General features: G+C 37.5%; 1 protein-coding gene across 7 annotated transcripts in view; it reads right to left on the bottom strand.

The window, feature by feature from the left end:
* Positions 1 to 20,503, bottom strand: part of ERC1 (ELKS/RAB6-interacting/CAST family member 1) — a 277,845-nt gene that overhangs the window by 103,754 nt on the left and 153,588 nt on the right. For all 7 annotated transcript variants that reach the window (XM_041484357.1, XM_041484358.1, XM_041484360.1 and 4 more), the window contains one exon: positions 10,835 to 10,966. In XM_041484357.1, the coding sequence (XP_041340291.1) occupies positions 10,835 to 10,966 (132 nt within the window). The remainder of the gene's footprint in view (positions 1 to 10,834; positions 10,967 to 20,503) is intronic.

Below are 20,503 nucleotides of genomic sequence, written 5' to 3'. Positions count from 1 at the left end.
TAACTAGAGACCTTGGGAAAGAGTCTCTTTCTCTTTCAAGTCCCCTTTTTATACTTCAAGGTTGCAAATGAAGTCTCTCCAGAGCCTTCCCCAGACTGAACAATTCAAATTCCCAGGGTTTCCTCACAGGAGAGGTGCTCCAGCCCTCTGATCATCTTGGCCTCCTCTGGACCTGCTCCAACAGGTTCGTGTCCTTCCTGTGCTGGGGCCCCAGAGCTGGATGCTCCAGCTGGGGTTTCTCCAGAGCTAAAGAGAGGGGAGAATCCCCTCCCTCAACCTTACCAGTCTGTAATTAGAAGTCTCTAAGGGCATGACAAAGGTACCTGACTGTTATACTAAGATCCCTACTCCTAGGCTGGAGATACAGTATTTTAGGTCAAACATAGGAAACACAGTTGAGTGTGTAACTACATACCTGGAATCAGAGTTGTTTTTTATGCTTCTGATTGAAGAAAATAAATTCTAGTTCTTTCAATACACATACAGACACAGCAGGCCATGGGATAGCTGTTTATATTCATTATTGTGTCTCAGAAGTTCCAGGCAGAATACAAAATTATGGCATTTCAGAGCACACAAGTACAAATACCAACACAACTCATTTTCCATGATCTGTGTATAAAACAATCAATAGATATCTTTTCAAAACCATCTCAGCAGGCTAACAAGTATACAATTATTTGTTTTCTAAACAAAGACCTGTTTTTGTTTGTTTTAGCTTTGCAAGACAAAATGTAGTAAGAATCTGTAGTTTTGCCCAAAATTAATTACGCAAGCAAAACAAAAAGTCTTGCAGTTAAAAGTCAGTAGAAATAATATCAGAATGACTGAAAAAGTAATTAACATTTCTCAAAGTGTCACTCTTAGATGACAGTCTCCTATTTATCTACAGCTCTTGAGTTTTTAAAGTATTTTTTATCTCACTATGTACACTGCTGAAATGATAAAGAGACTGCAAATTTCTGCATTATCTTTCACTCAGTTAAACTGATTAGACTGCAGAGAAGGAAAAGAAATAAACATGAAAAGAAAGACAAAGACAAGAGATATGGCTCCATGTAAACTTGTTTGGATCCCAGAAAAAATTCCTAGAACAGATGTTAAGACATGGAAAAAGCACAGGCCAGACTTGGGACTTAGGCATGTAATTTAACTGCCTCCAGTAACATATTACAGGGAGAAAGCACTGAGTCTGACATAACTTGGATTGCCAGCAGGACCAGATGGTTTGCTTAAATCACAAGCTAATAAACCTTTACACAAAATAAGAGGGAAATGAGTTATGGCTTCATCATAGCCCCATTTTTGTTAAAGCAGTAGGGTGGCTTTAAGGTACTCTTAAAGACTATATCCAAGACACTTAACTCTTGGCTATTCTGAATTAAGGGATCAAACTTCAAATTCCTATAGATATTGGGAAAACTGTTAGGCATAGCTTCTTTAGAACTAAAAATATCAGACGAAAAGGAGAGAAACCAGTAAACAAGAAAACTCTTCCTGTCCCTCAGTAAAATTATACTGTAATGCCTGATTTGTAAGGTAAGGACAGCCCTCAACCACAGAACAGCAGAAAGCTCTGCCCCACTGACAGCAGAGCGGTGTAAAGCAGGATGGCTCTGTCCCACCACTCAGGCTGGAGCTCTGGCTTCAATTCAAGCCCCTCTTAGTCAGCGCCAGTGCACAGGATGCAGTAATTAAGATGTTTCTGTACATCACTTGTACCTGCATCTCAAAGGGGGTGCCAGACTTGCAGCACCCTTTTGCCAAAGTCAGCTGTGTACAGCATTAGAGGACTGTGGCAGATTGCACAGGGAGAAGGAGTTCTGTTTGCAGTAAAGAGGAGAGTGAGCATTGAAGCTGTGAAAATGGCTGGTGGATTATCAGTTCTACAGAGAAAGGCAGGGTCTTTTATCATCTTTAATATACAGCAGTAATTTTAGGGATGAACTTTGTTTTTACATTACTGTGTGGCTTTCTTAAGTCTTTGTGCCTTTGTTTTTTTTGGTTGTTTGGATTTTGTACATTCAGCACCCCTGATAAAACAGAGTGTCTTGGTGGCTTAACAGAACTGGTGCCACTGTTCCGTTCTTACCTTATTAAATGGGAAAAAGGAAAGGAGCGAGATAAAGAGAACAAAAGCCCATGGTCTAAAAACCTGCAGGATACTGCAGATGAATGCAATTTTTATTATCACTGTGAAACTGAGACATTTAGACAGCTGATGTCTCTTATTTCCATGAGCTGGTCTCCCAACAAAAACTTCATTACAAAATGAGCGTCTGATAATAAAAAGGAGTTAATGCTCTGTATTGCTCTTTGCTGTCTCCACTGATGGTTCTAGGCAAGGAAGAGCACTAATGAGATTGACCAGACATCAGACATTTCCATGTTCCTCCTGCAGAAGCCACACAAACATCAACAAAGACGTCTCTGTCAAGGTTTTTTTTACTTCAGTATTCATCAAGTTTTTTTTTGCTCATACTCTGAGAGCGCTGAGTTTTTGTATGAAGAAAGAGGAATCAGGATTCACAGATGGTTGGAAAAGAGAAAACTAAGCCTTCAGGACTCAGTAAGTCACAGCTGTGTCCTGTTAGGATGTTTGGAGGTAGCTTTGACAGTTGTATCTCCTAAATGTGGGCTATAACCTACATAAATAAGCAACAGCCTACTGCTGGGACAAGAGCTCTTGAGAAGAAAACAATAATTGCCTCTGCTTAACACAAACAAAATATTTGGGTCAGGCCTTGAATAAAAGTAAATGAAAACTGAATTCTGATTTCTACTGAGGAAAGGAAAACTGTTTTAGTCACTGGTATCTGAAGAGTGTAACAAGTTACAATCCTATTTCCACATTTTCCTCAAGCAAAACCATTACCCAAGGAAACAGTCTCATTATGTTTTTTATTCCACATAACCATACCAAAGGAAGCTGTCTTATTCTACTTTACATGGATCTGTAGTCTCAGGAAACTGTCTTGTGTTTATCTTCCAGGACCAGCAACTCCCAACCCTTGGGAATATGGCAGCAATCACCAGGAACAATAATCTATCTTGAAAAAACTTGGATTTTGATCACCTTTTAAAAATCTCTACAGAGGCAGAGACCCTAGAATGCAGCACATGAAGCACATCCTGTGCAGTGCTGCACATGTTGTGCTCATTTGGCACAATTTATCAAATCCAAACAAAATTCTCCAGATCTATGCTTAAATCATGATACTCCAGCCACAACTCTAAACATGGCCATCTTCAAAATAAATTGCCCTTTCTTGGGTTACATCTCCTACTGCTAAGGTAGAAGTGAGAATAATTGCCCAAGGATTTCAGCAGGTTTTTACCAGCTTTCTGCAGACCATGCTGGTTTCCATTTTGCTGCATTTTAGACAGTTTCAGGTTAACAAGGATATGTCACTATGGCACAGAATTTAGACCTAACTGAATAATATTCAAAGTAAATATTTAATGCTGTGCTACACAGCACAGCAAAGACTGTCAATTTATATAGCACAGATTGATTTTCCAAAGAGAAAAATTCTGGTATGATGTATTAACTCATTACAAGCAGTGAAAAACGTTATGCTGATTCCATATACAACTTTAACACTCTTTTCCCAAAAGACATTAAGGATCATGAACATAAATAAATGAAAGCACATGCATTGCCATGTGAAGGTTGAACATGTGGCAACTGAAGAAGTTGAACATGAACAGTCTCATTGGCAAACTCAGGAAAGTTTCCACCTCTACAAACTTCTGGAAGCAGATCTTTAGTATTGTAGTTAACAAAAAGCAAGTAGCAGAACCTAACTACAATAAATAAAAAGAACCTCCACTACAATAAATAAAAAGAACTTCCACTATTTGGAGCCAACTGAATTCAGGCTGAAATTCAGTGAAGGGTTTGAAGGAATCCAATGGTAAACAGCAGTACAGGGAAGTCAGGAAGTTTTTGTGTGAGTAGGAAATACTTCAAATGAAGAGGCATCCTCAATTTAATGAGCCTCAAGATTGTCAGCCTTCTGTGTTTGTCTATATAGGAGAATGCTATGGAAAGGAAAATTTATTTTCTTGTACTTCATGGATTTGGAGGAAAAATCAACAAGAACGTATATGAATCTGATGTTCAAGGCTAATGAGTTTTTCTAATGCTCTGACCTACATATTATTGTATCACACTTGCATTTAAGATCACAGAGAATGCAACTGGAAAAGGAAGTTAAAATGAAAAAAGCACAGGACTAGCTTAAACAAATATTAACACAAGTATTTGCGTGGGTCCTCACAATTACAAGCAAGCATTAATGTAACCAAGTCTGCAAGAATTTGATTTTCTCTTGAGCCACAACAAATAAAATGCTGTCTAGAAGTAGGTGCTTAAGAAAATAATACAACAGCCAGAGAGATGCCAAGATAGACCTTTGTCTGGGATACCTGACTTAGTACAAGACATAATGTGAAATCAGTATTTATCTATTAAACAATAAAAATGGATAAAAATACAGACAAAATGATCTTAAAATCAGCACTTGCACCAAATTTATATATAACATTTTCCATCAGTATTTCTCATTTCATTAAATGAAAAGGTGAGTTATATGGAGAAATGCTCAATGTGTATTTTGCACAGAGGTTAATTACACTTTCAGTGTCCCCAGTTCTCCTGAAAGTCATCAAATTTTGACTACTTTGCAACCTTAAACGAGAGCAACAAATTAAACAAAAACAAAGTCATCTTCCCTGGAGGAATTTAAAAGACAGGTAAATGTGGTGTTTAGGGACATGGTTTAGTGGTGGGCTTGGCAGTATCAGGTTCATGGCTGGACTCAATGATCTTAGAGGTCTTTTCCAACCTAAACAGTTCCATGATTCTAGAAGATTTTGAATGTTTTTTTTGTCTATAATGTTAGAAAAAGATCTCTGCCTCAAAGTTGTTAGGCATGATTTCCTATTCATTTCTCTCTCTATTCATTTTTCCCATCTGGAGATAAAAAAATCCTCCTAAGCCCCCAGCTCAGCACAGCTGAACACAACTAAGACAGAAAAAATTCCACTCTTCCACCTCCTAAAAGGTACATTACTGAATGCAGAGGGAATTACACACCAAATTACCTCTCCCTTGCAGGGAGTGTGACTCAGTACAAATCTGGGTATTTTTAAAGGAAAAGGTTATGTAATCCATTTAAATATCTGGAGAAAAGAAGTAACATTACGGAGATATAGTGCTCCTAAAAATTACTGCAAACATATTCATTGACAGGGCCCAGTGAACTTCAGTTACCCAAAATGCTTTCTCCAACCAAAGCAGAACAATCAGACAAAAGAATAAAGTAAATCTCCTGGAAAATAATGGTAAGATTATACTTTGGGCTGACACTGACTTAAAAAGCTATTAAAATTTTTATCAGTTAAACAAAGTAAAATATAAATTTTTAGCACAGAATTTTACTTCATATGAACTAAGTACTCAAATTACTTTGCACGTGTACATATAAACACACACTCAAAAGCCTGAATGATTTTGGCAGACTTTTACAGAAAAAGCTTTTCAGCAGATATTCAAGGGAAGTTCAGCCAAAGAAATGTAAACTCCCAAGAAAAATCTTAAAAAAAAACCTCCAGCACCTTCATCCCCAAGCCATACTGTGGATTACTGCCTTGATCCAATATCTCAAAGTTTATCAAATTTCTCACTAGGAGATATAGAAGAGACAAAAACATTCATTAAAAGCAAGCTGTCCAGCATGTATTACAAAGCAGTCAGAACTCTTGACATTTCTGTGGTGCTCAGAAAATATCTACAAATAACTGGTTCTTGAGAAATTCCACTTTATATTTTTCCTTTACAGGGACCTGCAGAAAGTAACTTAATGTGTCAGAATTTGTGCTGTGAAATAATTCCAATTATTTCACAACATATGTGAGAAAATATTTCAGATCTATTTCAGTAACAGAATGCTCAGCAAAAAAGATATGTTTTAATTTATCTTGCATTTTTAGAAGGTGTTTGATAGGACAGCATCCAATATATGATAATTCTGTTGTAAATGTAATTTCTGTTCTATTCCTACAATGAATTGTAGTCTAAATAATATTTGCTAGAAAGTTAAACCCAGAATGGTGTTCTGACAGAAGGGCAAATGACAGATACAATTCAAAACTGAAAACTTAGTGAGAATTTCAGTACAGTAACTTACAGATAAGACAAAAAGCTCTTGGAGGCTCTATTCCACATTCAAACCCTTGCAGACCTTCCATTTACAGTAGGGAAATGGGAGAGAACTGTGAAAAAGGTTCTGGTTGAGTTATTAAGCTATTTCATCTTTATTTTTCCTGTTAACAAACAGATAACAATTTTGAAGTAGGCATATGTGATATAGAATATCAGAAGTCTTGTTATCAACATATTTTACATGTAATGTGTACCTGAAATAATATTAAATCCTGCTGAAATAATTTATAGAGACAGTGGGAGAAAGTAATGAGTGTAAGAAAATACATTTAAACAATACATTACTTTTACAATATTCAGTCTTTTATATTTTCCTTAAAAAAAGGAAAATAGAAAAATCTACCCTGTGTAGGTTAAAAAGACACAGTATATGAATAAAGATACAGCTATTTACAGGTTGACATAATTAACCTCATTTAAAATGTCCCACTGCAAACCATAACTTCAAAAAAGTTGATGGAAGGTGTCAAGATCAGACTGCTAACTTAAAAATTTCAGTGGAAGTAGGAAGGAAGGAATGACAAGGTAATGGCCATTATTTTATGTGTTTATTTGCCATTACATTTTAGGGTAAGGAGTTAAATGCTAGCTGATACTACAAAGAAAGTGCATTTAAGCAGGACTTGATATTCATGAAAGAACAGAGCTGCGCTACTATCAGCAGGAATGTTATTTAAATTTCTAAAGTCTTCTGCTTTTCAAATTTGAAGGAAAAAAATAAGCTAGGGAAATGTATGTTGTGGTCAGGCAATGCACCATTTCACTCAAAGAAATAGGAGCCCATTGTAAAGGCTGCAATAAGTTTCTGGTAAAAATATTTTTAGTAATAATACAAGCAATCCCTGCCTTCACTTCTCAGTCTTGCCCACACAGGTCAACACTTCCTCAGATGTACCTCAAGTTGTGCATGGGGATTCATGAACCAGGGCAATGAAATGCTTCACACGAAAGAATCCCTTCAAGAAGTAAGACAGTTGTTACCATGAGCTGCTCCAGGTCACTGCTCCATTTCACAACAGAGCCCCAGAATGACCTCGGCTGGGTAAACAGCTGGGATGTGCACCCAAGTACGGGGAAGAAAGTGAGCAAGGAAAAGGAGAGCATGAAGTATTTTAGGTCAGAAAACATTTGTGAACCATGCCCTTCAATAAGGAAGGCTAAAAATGCCAGTAATCCTACTACTGTGCTCCTTGAGACAAGAGCCTGTCGCTAATTACTGATCCGCACTGAGTCACAGAACTTAAACTTGTGTTTCACTTTATTTCACAAAAAGGGTCCCACTCTTTCATGGAGATCAAAGCATGTTTCCAGCGTTGTCCTGGGAATGGTGCTGGTTAGGACTCAATTCATAAAATTCATAACTGCTGCTTCCTGCTGCAGGAGAAGGGATGGTAACATGCACCAGGACAGTGAAAGGGTTTGTGAACAAGACAGGGTCTCTTTTCAAAGAAAAGCTCCAACTGTTTTTCTCAGGGAGCAACTACTGCTGTATTTCTGAGCAGGGAAAAACTTCTATGCAATTCTATTTTTCCCCCCTGAGGAACATAACGACAGCTTTTCTACAATAAACACAGATGTGGTTAATGCAGAAATAGTGTCTGAATCTACATTTACCATGTCTAATAAAAAAACCTTTATGACAGAAGTGTTCATCTGAGAAATCCTACCTTCAGCCTTATGGGAGTACTAACAAAGAAGTCTGCATACATCTTCTGACCTTCCACACAAAGGGCTGAACTATTGGGCCCAGCCACAGTACAAAAAAGCCCACAGCTGCGAGGAATTCACAACGGTATCTACATAGAGGATTCAGCAGGTGCACCATCAAAACCAGGTGACTATTATTAGAAAGAAAGGCTTGAAGAACTTTCAAGCCTTCCCATCTATGCAAGACTGCCTCATCTGCTTTCTGTATGGTAGAGTTTCTGTATACAAATCAGTAGGGATAATAAAATTATGCCCAATTCAATGGGGGCACTGCTTCCAGCAGGAAATGCCTGATTTTACTTTTGAGAAAGATAAAAGAAAGACCAGGTCTAAGATGGTAAATAAATAAAAAGCTTTTAGTCAGCAGGAGACATCTTGCATACACAGATTGTGTATTAACACAGTTACCCACTGTCACAGTTCATACACACTGACAGGATATTTTCAAACACTGGATTAAAGAGAGCAACATTTCAGGATATATGAGAACCATGAAATCCAGGGTGGCTTCATGGACACTGTAATTCAAATCTGAAGCCTATAAAATAGCACAACACCACACATCATGAGATGATGGAGGGCAGGATTACACAAGACAAGGCTACAGTAACAACACAACATATTTGGGCAGAGGCACACACAGATGAGATGTCCTCATACCTTGAACCACCTAAAGCCAAAATGGTTGACCTCATGCACTGATTCATTAAAAAGCTTCAGACAGGCAGTGAAGTGGCAGAATGGTAGAAAACAAGATAAACAAGAGAGGAAAGAAAAAGCATGCAATTAAAAGCAAATTACAGTCAGTTCAAACAACATCAACATTGTAAAAATCACACACAGCAGTCACACTTGGTCTAAGAATATTAATAACCTATTATGGTTTGTGAAAGTCAATGGATTTGCCATTGATCGTATATGGAACATGGAGTCTTGCATTTTAAAACTCTAATATTACCTGTGTTTATCTCTCAAAATTCTACAAAGAACTTCCACAGGACATAATAAAACAAAGAGGGTGTTCTTGAAAAGTAATTGAAGGAATATGCACTGAAAAATATTTGAAGGGAAGTCTCCTCTGCACCTTGGAAAAGCAGCTACTTGCCACCACTCTAAATACACCAGACTGTATTTAACTGACACCAGAACAAAATCCTGCTGGACCAAGTGGGGCACAGCAGGTCTCCCAGGGCTGACTAGAACAAGAGTCTGCAGATCCTTTTCCACTGTGCTGATTTGTTGCTCATATTTTAAAAACCACAACTGGTCTGAGGTGGCAGTCTAGTTCTGTTGCAGTAAGCCACTGCTGTCATAGATGTCAACTTGTTTTTCTTCCAATACTGCTGCTCTCATTCCATTCTCCTTTCTCCTCCTCATTTCTGCATGCACTGCTACATCCAAATTAATTTCTTTTTATGCTGTTACCGACCATATTCCTTTTTTATGTTGTTACCCACAAAACCTACTTGTTTTGGCTCTCTTCCTCTCTTCTCAATCTCTCTCTTGACCCTGATGGTTTATTGATCTTCTGGCTGTGCATTTCCCTGCCTTGCCTCATTTTAAGATGTTACACCCAATTCCAACAATCTATTTTTTATGTTTATATGTATATATTTTTATAATTATACATTTTTATATTCTTTCAGCAACAGTTTCTAGGTGCTCAAAGAATATAAAAAACGGTCACTTTGTCTTGTAACTGATTAATTAAAACATAATATCCTAGGCATCAAATCACATACCATTTTGATTACTTTTGTGCCTCATCATAGAATCCAATCCTTTGTCAGATATATTTTCCTTTCAAGGAGGTCTAATCTTCAAAGTGGCATTCACTACCCAGTTAACATTTCTATTTAATGCTATTTTTTTAAAGGCTACAAGAAGTTTGGAAAGAACACATTCTTAAAAGGGAGTTCCATCCCACTGTCTATGATCCTAAAATACAGCAACCAGAATTATCCTCAATACATCTATCAGCAAACAGCTGAGCTTGACTCTAGCTCATAGAGAAACAATTGCTATCTTCAGGAAAACTTGGATTTTTACTTCTTTTTCATTAATACCTGTGATACAAGAATACATTATAAGAAAAACCTCTTAAAATGCTTTAAAGTGCACTTGGTCAGAAGTGTTATTAAGTAAATAACAAAGACAATGAGATTCCTCCATTGAAATGCAAAGGCTCCTGCTTGCTAATTACTGTCATAAGGAACAGTGAAAAACAGTGAAGAGGCTCATGAAATTAAGAGTGCCAATTTCAGCTACTGCTTCACAAGCTTTATCAAAATCTCATGGATTTATTCATAACTTAGGGTATGCTTTCTTGATGATTACTTACCTGAGCTAAAATCAGGAATGTCCATGATTCTTCAGTGTTACCAGCAACACAAAATCAATTAATGCATGAAAGTTTCTTGTGGCTTCAGTACACAGTGTATTTTCTGTGTGCATGCTTGGCTTAAGCCAAGGGATTTGTCTTTTTAACCAATTGTTTTGCAAGTGCAAGGAGGCTGTTGTCCACAAACATAATCAGGCTAGTAAAAACCATTGTCTTTCAAATTAATTCAATGAACAAGACAGTAAATCTAAGTATACCTTACACACAGGAAGGCAGCTTTGACAGGCAAGACAGATCAGAAGAGCTACTACTTAAACCAATATTTCAAAAGCTCAGGATACCTTATATTTTAATTTCAAGAAAATCTTACCTATGAAATACAACTTACTATGAAGGCTTTGCTGATTTTATGAGTTCTGTTACCTAACAGTGGAACAGACATACAGGATCACCAAAGAAAGCCAGCTGTGTTTCACACAGGAAAGCAGGAAAATTAGTACTTTACTGTCTGGTTACTTTCCTAGGAGGGCTACCAGTGACTTTACAAGATTGCAGACCTGTTTCTCAGCATTGATCCTGGCTGACTCCTCTTGTGCTAGCACCATTTCCCGCTCTGCAGTTATCTGAACACTTTCTCTGAGTGCCTCTTCCAATTCTTCAATCCGATCATCCTTTTTACGCAGATTGTCCTGGAAAATGACGGGAGACGAGGTGAAGACGACTTGTTTGGAAGTACAGCCTTTTAAACCAACCAGGTTTCAAGCCAACCAAAATGTGTTTCTCCCTCCCAAGGTGCAATTGCAGGCAAATAATCTTCACACAAAGGAAAGAATGATGAAGGGATGCAGGAGTAAGAGGAAGATCGCAGTAAAGAGAAGGAGAAAGCCAGCAAAGCAGGACCTCAGAGCAAGAGTGCTTATCTGGTGTGGCTGTACCACAGTCCTGTCAGATTATACAGCACAGAGAAGCAAGGATTGTTGGAAAATAAGGATTAGTAATCAGCTCTGAAGAAGCAGAGAAGCCAGAAGTGGCAGGAAAAAGTAGCAGGCATTCAGAATTGCCCGTTGGCTCGCACATTCAGCAGCAGGAGTGGTAAGAAGGGAAACAGAGCACTGCACTTTGGAATTTGTATTTCCAGGTTAAGAGAGAGAAAAGCAAACACTGACCCAACAGTCTTCCACTGTTCAGTTAAGTCTTAAAGGAAGTTTTACACCCAAGGCCTGCTAGGAAATATGAAGGATTCATCTGGGCTGTCTGAATCTCAGACATTCAAGTATTAAGACTCTCTAAAATCTTATTCTTTGATAAAGAGCATCCTCACAGCTGTGAGTTCAGATGTGCCTCATATGTTCAGACCACTGAAGAAAACTTACTGCTCCTCAGAAAATATGTTTTATTGGTTTCTACAAGCAGCATAACTTAAATATATATATATATACACACAAAATAATGGTTTTGTTATTTGTAAAGAAGACTCTCCTAACTTTAATCTTGCAAGGAAAATAAATGTGTTTCTCCTGCTTCTGCAGAAGCAGCTTCACAGAAGCTTTCAAAGCAGGCTGTGCATACATGAATGCCCTGGACCATGAGCACTTAACAAATCCACCACAAGGGAGCAGCTTGATGGAAGATTTCTGCATTTCTTGTCTTATAGATTGGTTTAGATCATAGGGTTCCAATGAGATATTAATGCACACTGAAGTTAATATATGGCTTTTTAGCCATCTCAGTAGCAGTGGAAAAAACAAAAATGCTTTTATTTTTTGGTATTTATTTTTTGGTATTTTCCTCTTTGTCAGATGTACCCCTTTGGCTTCTGTCCTTTTGTATTTAGGATTGTAATTTTCCACTTACATTGAAAGAGTTTTGTACCATATAAAGAATAAGGAAAAAGAAGACTGACTTCGAGAAAAATTGTCCTTGCAACCTTCATAATGAAAAAATTACTCACTGGAGTTTAACAAATGAATCTGACTTATTCCTTGATTCCTGCTTTCTAGGACCATATCCCCAAAGACAGTTGTATGAAAACCATTTCTGACAGTCTCAAAACTGCCACTTTCAACGAGAGTGTTCAAGCAGAGATGCAAAGCTTTGTATCAGACTAGTGCAGGACATGTGGCACCACTGCCCTGGTAAAGAGCAAAGTTGATGTTTAGCCACCAGCACAGGCAGCAGGAGTTGTTAGGCTTTGCAAGCAGAGCAGCTTTCAGCTGATGGTTACATTGCAAGATTGATTCACAGGGCAAGTAATTGCTGTTTTCTAAAGAAACAAATGGAGAGATCTACATTTCAAAAATAGGAGTTTTTAAACATATTTTCATATTTTCAGAATCTTTTGGGAGCACTGATAACATCTTCCAAAAATACTTTATAGTTATCATAAGCATAAATGCAGTCTCATCAAAAAGATTAATAAGGTTACAAAAAGTTGTGCAAGGAATAGTAGATATAGGAAATATTTATTTGCCTATCTGCATTACAGAGTAATTATGAACTTTACTCCTTGATATATCATTCATGGACAGTCAGGTGAATGTGTAGTTCTCTGTGTCAATTAACAGAAGTGGGAATTGTACATATGAACAGCGGCATTTAAAATGGAAACTCCTTTAAAATAAGAATGCAGAATTAAACATTCTAACACATAGGTATATCCACTCTTCATTCCAGGCAAACATTTCAGAGGTGAATTCAACACTGTGTTAAACATGACACTATACAGTGCTCTATTCAGACAAGTGAATGCTTGAGGGACAGGAGGAAGAACAACTGGTGATACCAAAAATACAGTGCCACATTACCTGAACTTGAAAAATCTATATTCATATATAATTACTTTTCCTAAAATAATACATAAACTTTTACATATATGATAGAGGGTCACAAAAATCCAGGCTGACTTAGAATGAATTGCCTAGAAATGGTGAACTTTAACACAAATGACCCACCCAGGAAGAAAAGCCTGAGTATAAGTTTTTCCTTTCTGTCTCAGTCAAACCTATTTAAAAGATGTGTCATTTTACTCTTCTAACAGTGTCATGATGTGTGTGACCACCTGACAAAACCACACAAATGACTGGCAGGAGCAGCAGGTTAGGTAGCACATCCATTAGTGCAGCATAGTTTCAAAACACTCTCAAAGAATGATTTTGTTTCTAGCTCATTGATTTGTGACTGATTAGTATTTGAATTACTTAAAATATATAAGCTGCTGTCTCATATTATTAGATAAAATTGAAGTGAACCTTTTGACACACCAGCATGTTCTTCCAACTGTTTGGCTCTGAACTCTAAAACATGACAGGCTCATGCTGACCTGTGCTGCTGCTTTCCTCCATTTAGTTACATGAAGTATTCTACCTTTATTGTGCTAAGATTTAAACTGTGGAAAAATCTCATATCAATTTTAACCACAGTTATAACATGTTTCCTACAGTGACTGTTCCTTTGAAGCAATCATACCTTTGAGCATCACACCAATGGCAAATCTTCCTGTATTTTGATAAAATATCAGAATGATAAACAGTGACAGCCTTTTTTCAGGAATCTTATACAGATGACTACTCCAAAAGAAAAAATTACTTACCTGTGCAGTAACTGCGTTCTTCAAGGTGTATTATCTACCCAAATACCTCTGTGACCCTCCTTCCCTTACCCTCCTGCATCCCATATGCAGGAGATTGCACAGCAGAGATGGAATTAGACTGGGATACAGGAGACAGCTCTGCCTTTATGCTCACTGGTGGCAGCACACAGAAAATAAAAAACCCATTCGACACTGTGGGAGTGCCAAGAGTTCAGGCACAATAAAAATTTTTGCTACCTATGCTGTGATCCAGTTGCTGATTCACATGCAAAACTAATTCCATCCATGCCTGTCTGAAAGCCTGAAAGGAAAAGGTGGTGTGACTGATGCACATTTCTGGGATTTTCCTTTCACTTCAGGAAGGAAGTGGTGGGATGGCCAAGTGATGCATGTTAAAATGATGTATCAATTTAATCTATCCTGCAGTCATGTGATGTGTAATCTGCCATGAAGTTTTATGCAAGTGCATGAAATAGGATACATGCTTTCACCAAGACATTTAGGTTCAATTAAATCAGAGGTATCCTGGCAAACTTCATAACTGTGCCTTGAACTACACTCACAAAGATCTTTATGGCCTAATTTCACTCTTGGAATTAAGGTGGATTTCTCTATAAAGCTCTTGGGAAAGATTAGTTAACAGTTTGAGAAAGCAATGAAATGATTCTCTTTAACTGCTGAAAGCATTTCTAGGAGTAGAGAATCACTTAGGTAGGGAAAGAATACTATCATATAACCCTGTAAATAATGCAATAGCACCTGTCTACTTTTACAGACCAGATGGGAAGAATGCAATACTGGAAGAGTTTTGCACTAGGAATCAATTACTTTTTAAACAGTGAAATCATTCCATCATTATGAGCCCTTACTCCTGTGAACTATTGCTTTTTCTTATCTCGTATTTCCTCAAGAAGCCATGACCTAGATAAAGAACTTAACAACCTCAGTCCATTCTAGACGGAATAAAACTCTCCCTAGAAGGAAAACCCCTCCTTTGTGAACTGATCTTCCACTGGTAAGTGGAATGTGGGAACTCAGGACTGTCAGCTGCCTCAAGTACTACTTAAAGCTTCCTCATGGATGCAATCATTTAGATTTTGAGACTACAAATTCTTCAACAACATTTGGAGACAGTCCATCCACAAATGTTAAGATGTTTTTCCTAGCTAAATATAGGAAAAATTGAAATCTTCTTCAAAGACTTCTCAAAATCTTCCATAAAGTTCCCTTGCTTCCTCTTTTTCGCCATAACCAGAACCAAAAATGAAGAAGAAAAATTGCTTCTACTTATAGTCAGCGCATTACTGAGGACTTCTGGTTTGGAATCGCAGGAATCTAACAAAAGATGCCTAAAGATTCACAAAATTATTGAAGGTGGGTTTCTGCAGTGTTGGTTGAACTACTGAACCCAGAAGGAAAGATGTTATGTCAAATACCTACTCTTCACAATAGGAAAATTGGTGAAAACAAATCAGTTAAATAATGTCTGCTTTTCTCTGAAAAAGATCTGTAAAAACCAGCATGTTTTCCTAAGAAGATCCTAAGGGAATATACAGTGTGGTGCTACCAAAAGGAGGTATTACAGTTTCATTTGATTTCAGGAGCAAACAATCATAGGGCCTTAAAGCTCAGGTGAGATCTCCTTCATTCAGTTCCACATGCTGATCAACTACTTCAAGTCTCTGAACAAGAAAAGCACACAAAATTGTCACTCATAAATGGGGAAATACCTCTCACAATACTTTGACTTTTGGGGTTTTCAAGAATATACATGAGGTAAATGCTGAAGGCCAGAACCCCATGGTACAAAACCCAAATGGTAGTTATGACAGAATCTAGCTCAAAAGGAGTGTTTGGAGTCCTTCTGCAACTCATCCAAAGTAACAGATGTCCACAAAAAATCATTTAATTCATTACCATTTCCTGAAGAAAGTGGCAATATAAAAAAACCCCCAAACCTCTAAAAACATATTTGCTTGAAAAGTGGAATGAAAGAAGAGTTTATAAACTCCTGAAGAAGGAAATACCTTTTGGGTAGAGTATAGCTTGGTAGTAAGATGTAGCATAAACCCCAAATAAACACAGATCCAACACTAAAGACTCTGAAAATAAAGTAATAGAAAAACTACCATGTAAAGCTGCTACAAGATATATTGCTGGGCACAAACAAGCAGTGCAGTTACAATAACCACGGATTCTAATGCTGTCTCAATTCTAATGTGCTCTCAATTGTAGAACTGAAGACCTGACGTATTGGGGGTTATCTGTGATGGGGAAATCTCTGGCTCGTAGGCAGAAGCTGAGTATATCCAAGTATTAGGTTTATATGAAGTCCCTGTTTCTCACACAGTGAGATGAAGAGGGTTTTTTGTAAGCACAGCAACAGCAGATGTAATTATCAGGAATTGCTGAATGAAAGGAGCAGTCTGAGAGCTACAAGGCACAAACTGCCAAGCAGGAGCTCCTTGATCAACATTTCCTCATCTTTGGCGATCAGACCTGAGATACACGACGATTATGTCATTAGAACAACATATGTCAGCATCTGGAAGGTTGTATCTGCCAAATAAGACACATGGACTGGAATTCAAGCCTGACAAGTTACATAAATACAGAAAAATAACTACAGGAGACAAAAGAGAAAGACTGCAGTAGAAGAATTTAATTCCAGTAGGAGTTGAGAGGGAAGTGCAACCAAAGCTGGCCACAGCACTGCATATGCTGTATTGAAAACATGAGGAATGGCAGAAGGTGATGAGTACATTTTTCTGAGAATACCACAGTGGAAAAAGAGGATATGTGTACATCTAGAGTCTATGTGCACTTGTGGATCACCAGTTGCAGGAAGAACAAAAACATATTTATAGTTAAAGGAAAAAATGGATAAATATTATTTCTAGACATGATAGGTTAAATATAACCAGCCCATTAAAATTAGCATGGTCAAAACAAACTGTATGGAAGCCAACACTTTATGAGAAATGGCCAGGGAAATTGTCTTTTTAAATAGAAAGGTATAAAATTGAGTAATATTTCACCTACACTGTCCCTGGAGTATAGTTTCAACTACACTCAAGTGTATACACTCAAGAAAATACTCAAGAGTGATGCAAGACTATGAATGATGCTGCCAACAAAAATATGTGCTTTTCTGTACGTGGGAAGGATGCACACAAAAATGTATTTACATGGGAAAAAACCCACCCAAACCCATGAAAGTTGGGAAAGAAATGTATCAACTGTAGTGACAGAATGCAATAGAAAATAACCAGATAGATACAAAATACTACAAATTTATCTAATTTAAATGAAAGGGAAGTGAAATTGGAGGGGGAAAAAAAACCCTAGTGAAAACTTAATGAAAAGAAAGGCTTAATCTTTCACATTGTCCTTTTCTTAGATACACCTGAAAGCCTTCATAAAAGTCATGCATATTGCTGTTATTGGCTGACAATTGCTAAATTGTATACAAAAATATGTGAATAACTCCAGCCATTCACACTTTTTCCTTCCAAGGTAGATGTCTCACCACCCAGGTGTGCTACTTTCAAAAAGCATTTCCAGAACAAGCAGCACTTTTGCTCAACATCAGGAGCAAAGTGAAATACAGGACCTGTGATAATGTTAAGAAAGGATCCTAATCAATACTAGTTGAAGGAGGAGAGAAAGAAGGAGAAAAAGGGCAAACTAGAACTAGAAAATAGTTCTAGACACTATTACAGGCCCAGAAAGGGAAAGGCAGCAGTGGTTATTCCTGTGGGAAACAGGCAATGTCCTTTCCTGACAGTTGCCATCTCTTTGACACTTCTTTCCTGTTGCTGTAAGCTTGGTGCTCCCAGCACAGCAATCAGTTATAAATCTGGGGCTTGTACACACACTTTTCATTAGCAACAGCCCAGACAGACCCAAGCACCTTGCCAACACTAACAACCAGGTTTACCATTTAGCAGCTGCACGGGGTGCCAGCAGCTTTAACATTTTGCTCTGGCTGTTGCAAATTACCACAATTGTAGTTTTTAAAACCTAGAGGGACAACGTTTCTATCAAACCACAGCAGGTCACTGCATGGACTATTGAAATGGAACCCAAAGCTGACAATACAGCTGAGAAAATGATCTGAAGTGAGCAAAAGCAATAGATATCTTTAATTGTTATGGGGCTTTGTGGTTTTGTTTTTTTTTGTTTTGTTTATTTGGTTTGTCTTTCTTTTTTTGGGGATGCGTTGTGTTTTTTGGAGTGGCTAATTGAGAATGCAACATGTAACAGAATGTAACAGAATTTGTTCTTCTCTCATATATCAATACAATGACTCAAGGCTCCTAAACTGATATGGGATTAGAGAAAAAGCCAGCAGCAGTTCTAACTGCACCACTAACATGAAGCTCAAACCCATGTTATTCCCTTGATACAGCCTTATTTGCCTGAGCTCTCTTTGTAAATGTCAGTCCTGTCATCATCACTGTACTAATATATCACAAGTCACAAGACCTACCTTTCTCTGCTCATTTTTAATCCTTCAGCAGACAAAACCATCAGAGCATCACACATGGACAGCCATAAAGAACACTTCTCCTGTTTTCCCTCTTTTTCATAGATGAATACAGGACAAAAATTGCTACTGATAAAAACACAACTGAGGAAATGCCTACTGAGCAGTTACCACATTGAATCTCGTCCACTCCCTCAATTTTGAAGGTAATTCCTGCAATTGTCTCTGGTTTTTGATTTTAGCCTTTGATGCCTCTTCTGTGATGTGCATCATAGTAGAGCAGCTTTTGTATTTGTGCTATGAACTGCTTCCTTTAAAGCAGCCACCTATCAAGATCCTACTCCTAACCATAAAACATTTTAAGCTAAAAACAAAAATCCCTTTCACTCCATGAAGATATTCCCCTTTCTCCCCATCTCCAAACTACAGATCAGTAAAACAATTTCCCATCAGAAATAAATTATCACTGTTTTTTCATGCTATCCAGGAACACCCCAATGCATCCACAATCCCCCTGACAGTCAGATGCACCAAGTGAAGGTAATTTCAAGGAGAAGATCTGCCTTGGTAGAACATGGATTCAGCTACGAACCAGAAACAGACATAATAATTTATGGAAATGCTTGGCTTAAAATATTAAAGCTGTTCTCATTATCTTTACTAGTAAATGTCTGATCTGCTGTTCCACTGTATCCAGAGAATAAGGATACATTTGAAAACAATGAGAACAGAATACAGTACAAAAAAAATGTAAAAATTTGACAATTAAATAGTAATGTAATCAGAAAACAGAGAGCTTGAAAAGAGTGAAATAAGGTGTTTGAAGATGAAAGCTTCTCATTTGTGTATTTGCAGTATTACACTGACAGTAGCTTTAAACAGGCAACTCAGTATATAACATTCATAAAAATCACTATTAAAATTAACTGGCTTAAAACCCAAAAGAATGAGAAAATGGAAACATTTCACATTCTGAGAGATTCTCACTCCTTTGTATGAAAACTCCAATTGTTTCTATAAAAGCCTGAACTAGTTCAAAGGAATGTGAAAAACAGTTATTGTTTCCCTTTAGTCCCAAACATTCCAAAATGATCCTCGATTATTCTCAGTCTGCAAAGCAGGAAAAAGTACTCCCTGGCTCTCATCTTCACTTTTTCTTTTCCATGTTCAAGAATTTAATTTCATTTAATATCTGTTTGAACAGAAGCCTGTCCTTATGTTTACTATTTTCTTCCTTGCCTTTACCTCTCCTGTGTTTGCCACATCCTTTCCTGAGGCGGAAGGTTGGCATCACTGCACATTATTCAGAGGGAGAATGCACTGCTCATGCACACAGTGGCACAGCAGCATTCTCTGGTTTGCTGTTTGATACTTCTCAAATGGCTTTTTAATAGTCCTCCTAACCAATAACATTTTCATAAAACTATTTATTCTAATTCTGAGATTGCTCTCCTATGGTAATAGAGCCAATCAGAACCCATCATTGTGCACACATATTTAAGATTGCTTCTCCTGACATATATAAATAAATATATACTTATGCCTGCTCTTCTTATGAATTTCACCTGCTCTTTTATCCATGGGTTCCAGTTATCAGGTACTTGTGGAGCTATATAGATTATCTTTCATTTAAATATCCTGAATAAATCAATAAATATAATTTGCAATTGCACAAAAATTTAGTCTCATTTGGAGAAAATATTACACCTGCCATTTTTCAGCTGTGCTCTAGAAGGACATGGATACCTGTTGCTGGGACACCAGGTTCCTTCAACTTTTATTTCCTCGCTTTTCATGCCCTGCTTTGGAAAATCATCTGACCCCAAAATTATCAAACTTTAGGAAGAATTCAAACACAAGCAAGGAAAGCAACATAATGTTCTAAATGAATTTGCTGATGAATCTGAACTGACTACAGACATCTCCAGGAATGTTAATATCATCCTCATTTAGTCCTCAGTCACAGACTAAGTGATACCAATATAGTTAAGTTTTTCCCACGCCTGCATTGAGATCTGAGTGCACATCAAACCAAACTAAGGAGATGAACGGACTGGTGATGACTTTTAGTGTGTTACAACCTTCTGTCAGTTCTGAACACAATTTGCAGCCTAAGTCTCAATTCCAGTTAATATTTGCACATCACAG

The sequence above is a fragment of the Pyrgilauda ruficollis genome, unplaced genomic scaffold (genome assembly GCF_017590135.1).
Source record: "Pyrgilauda ruficollis isolate IOZ18807 unplaced genomic scaffold, ASM1759013v1 scaffold66, whole genome shotgun sequence".
In the NCBI taxonomy this organism is placed as follows: domain Eukaryota; kingdom Metazoa; phylum Chordata; class Aves; order Passeriformes; family Passeridae; genus Pyrgilauda; species Pyrgilauda ruficollis.
This window is presented reverse-complemented; position numbering and strand designations above follow the sequence as displayed.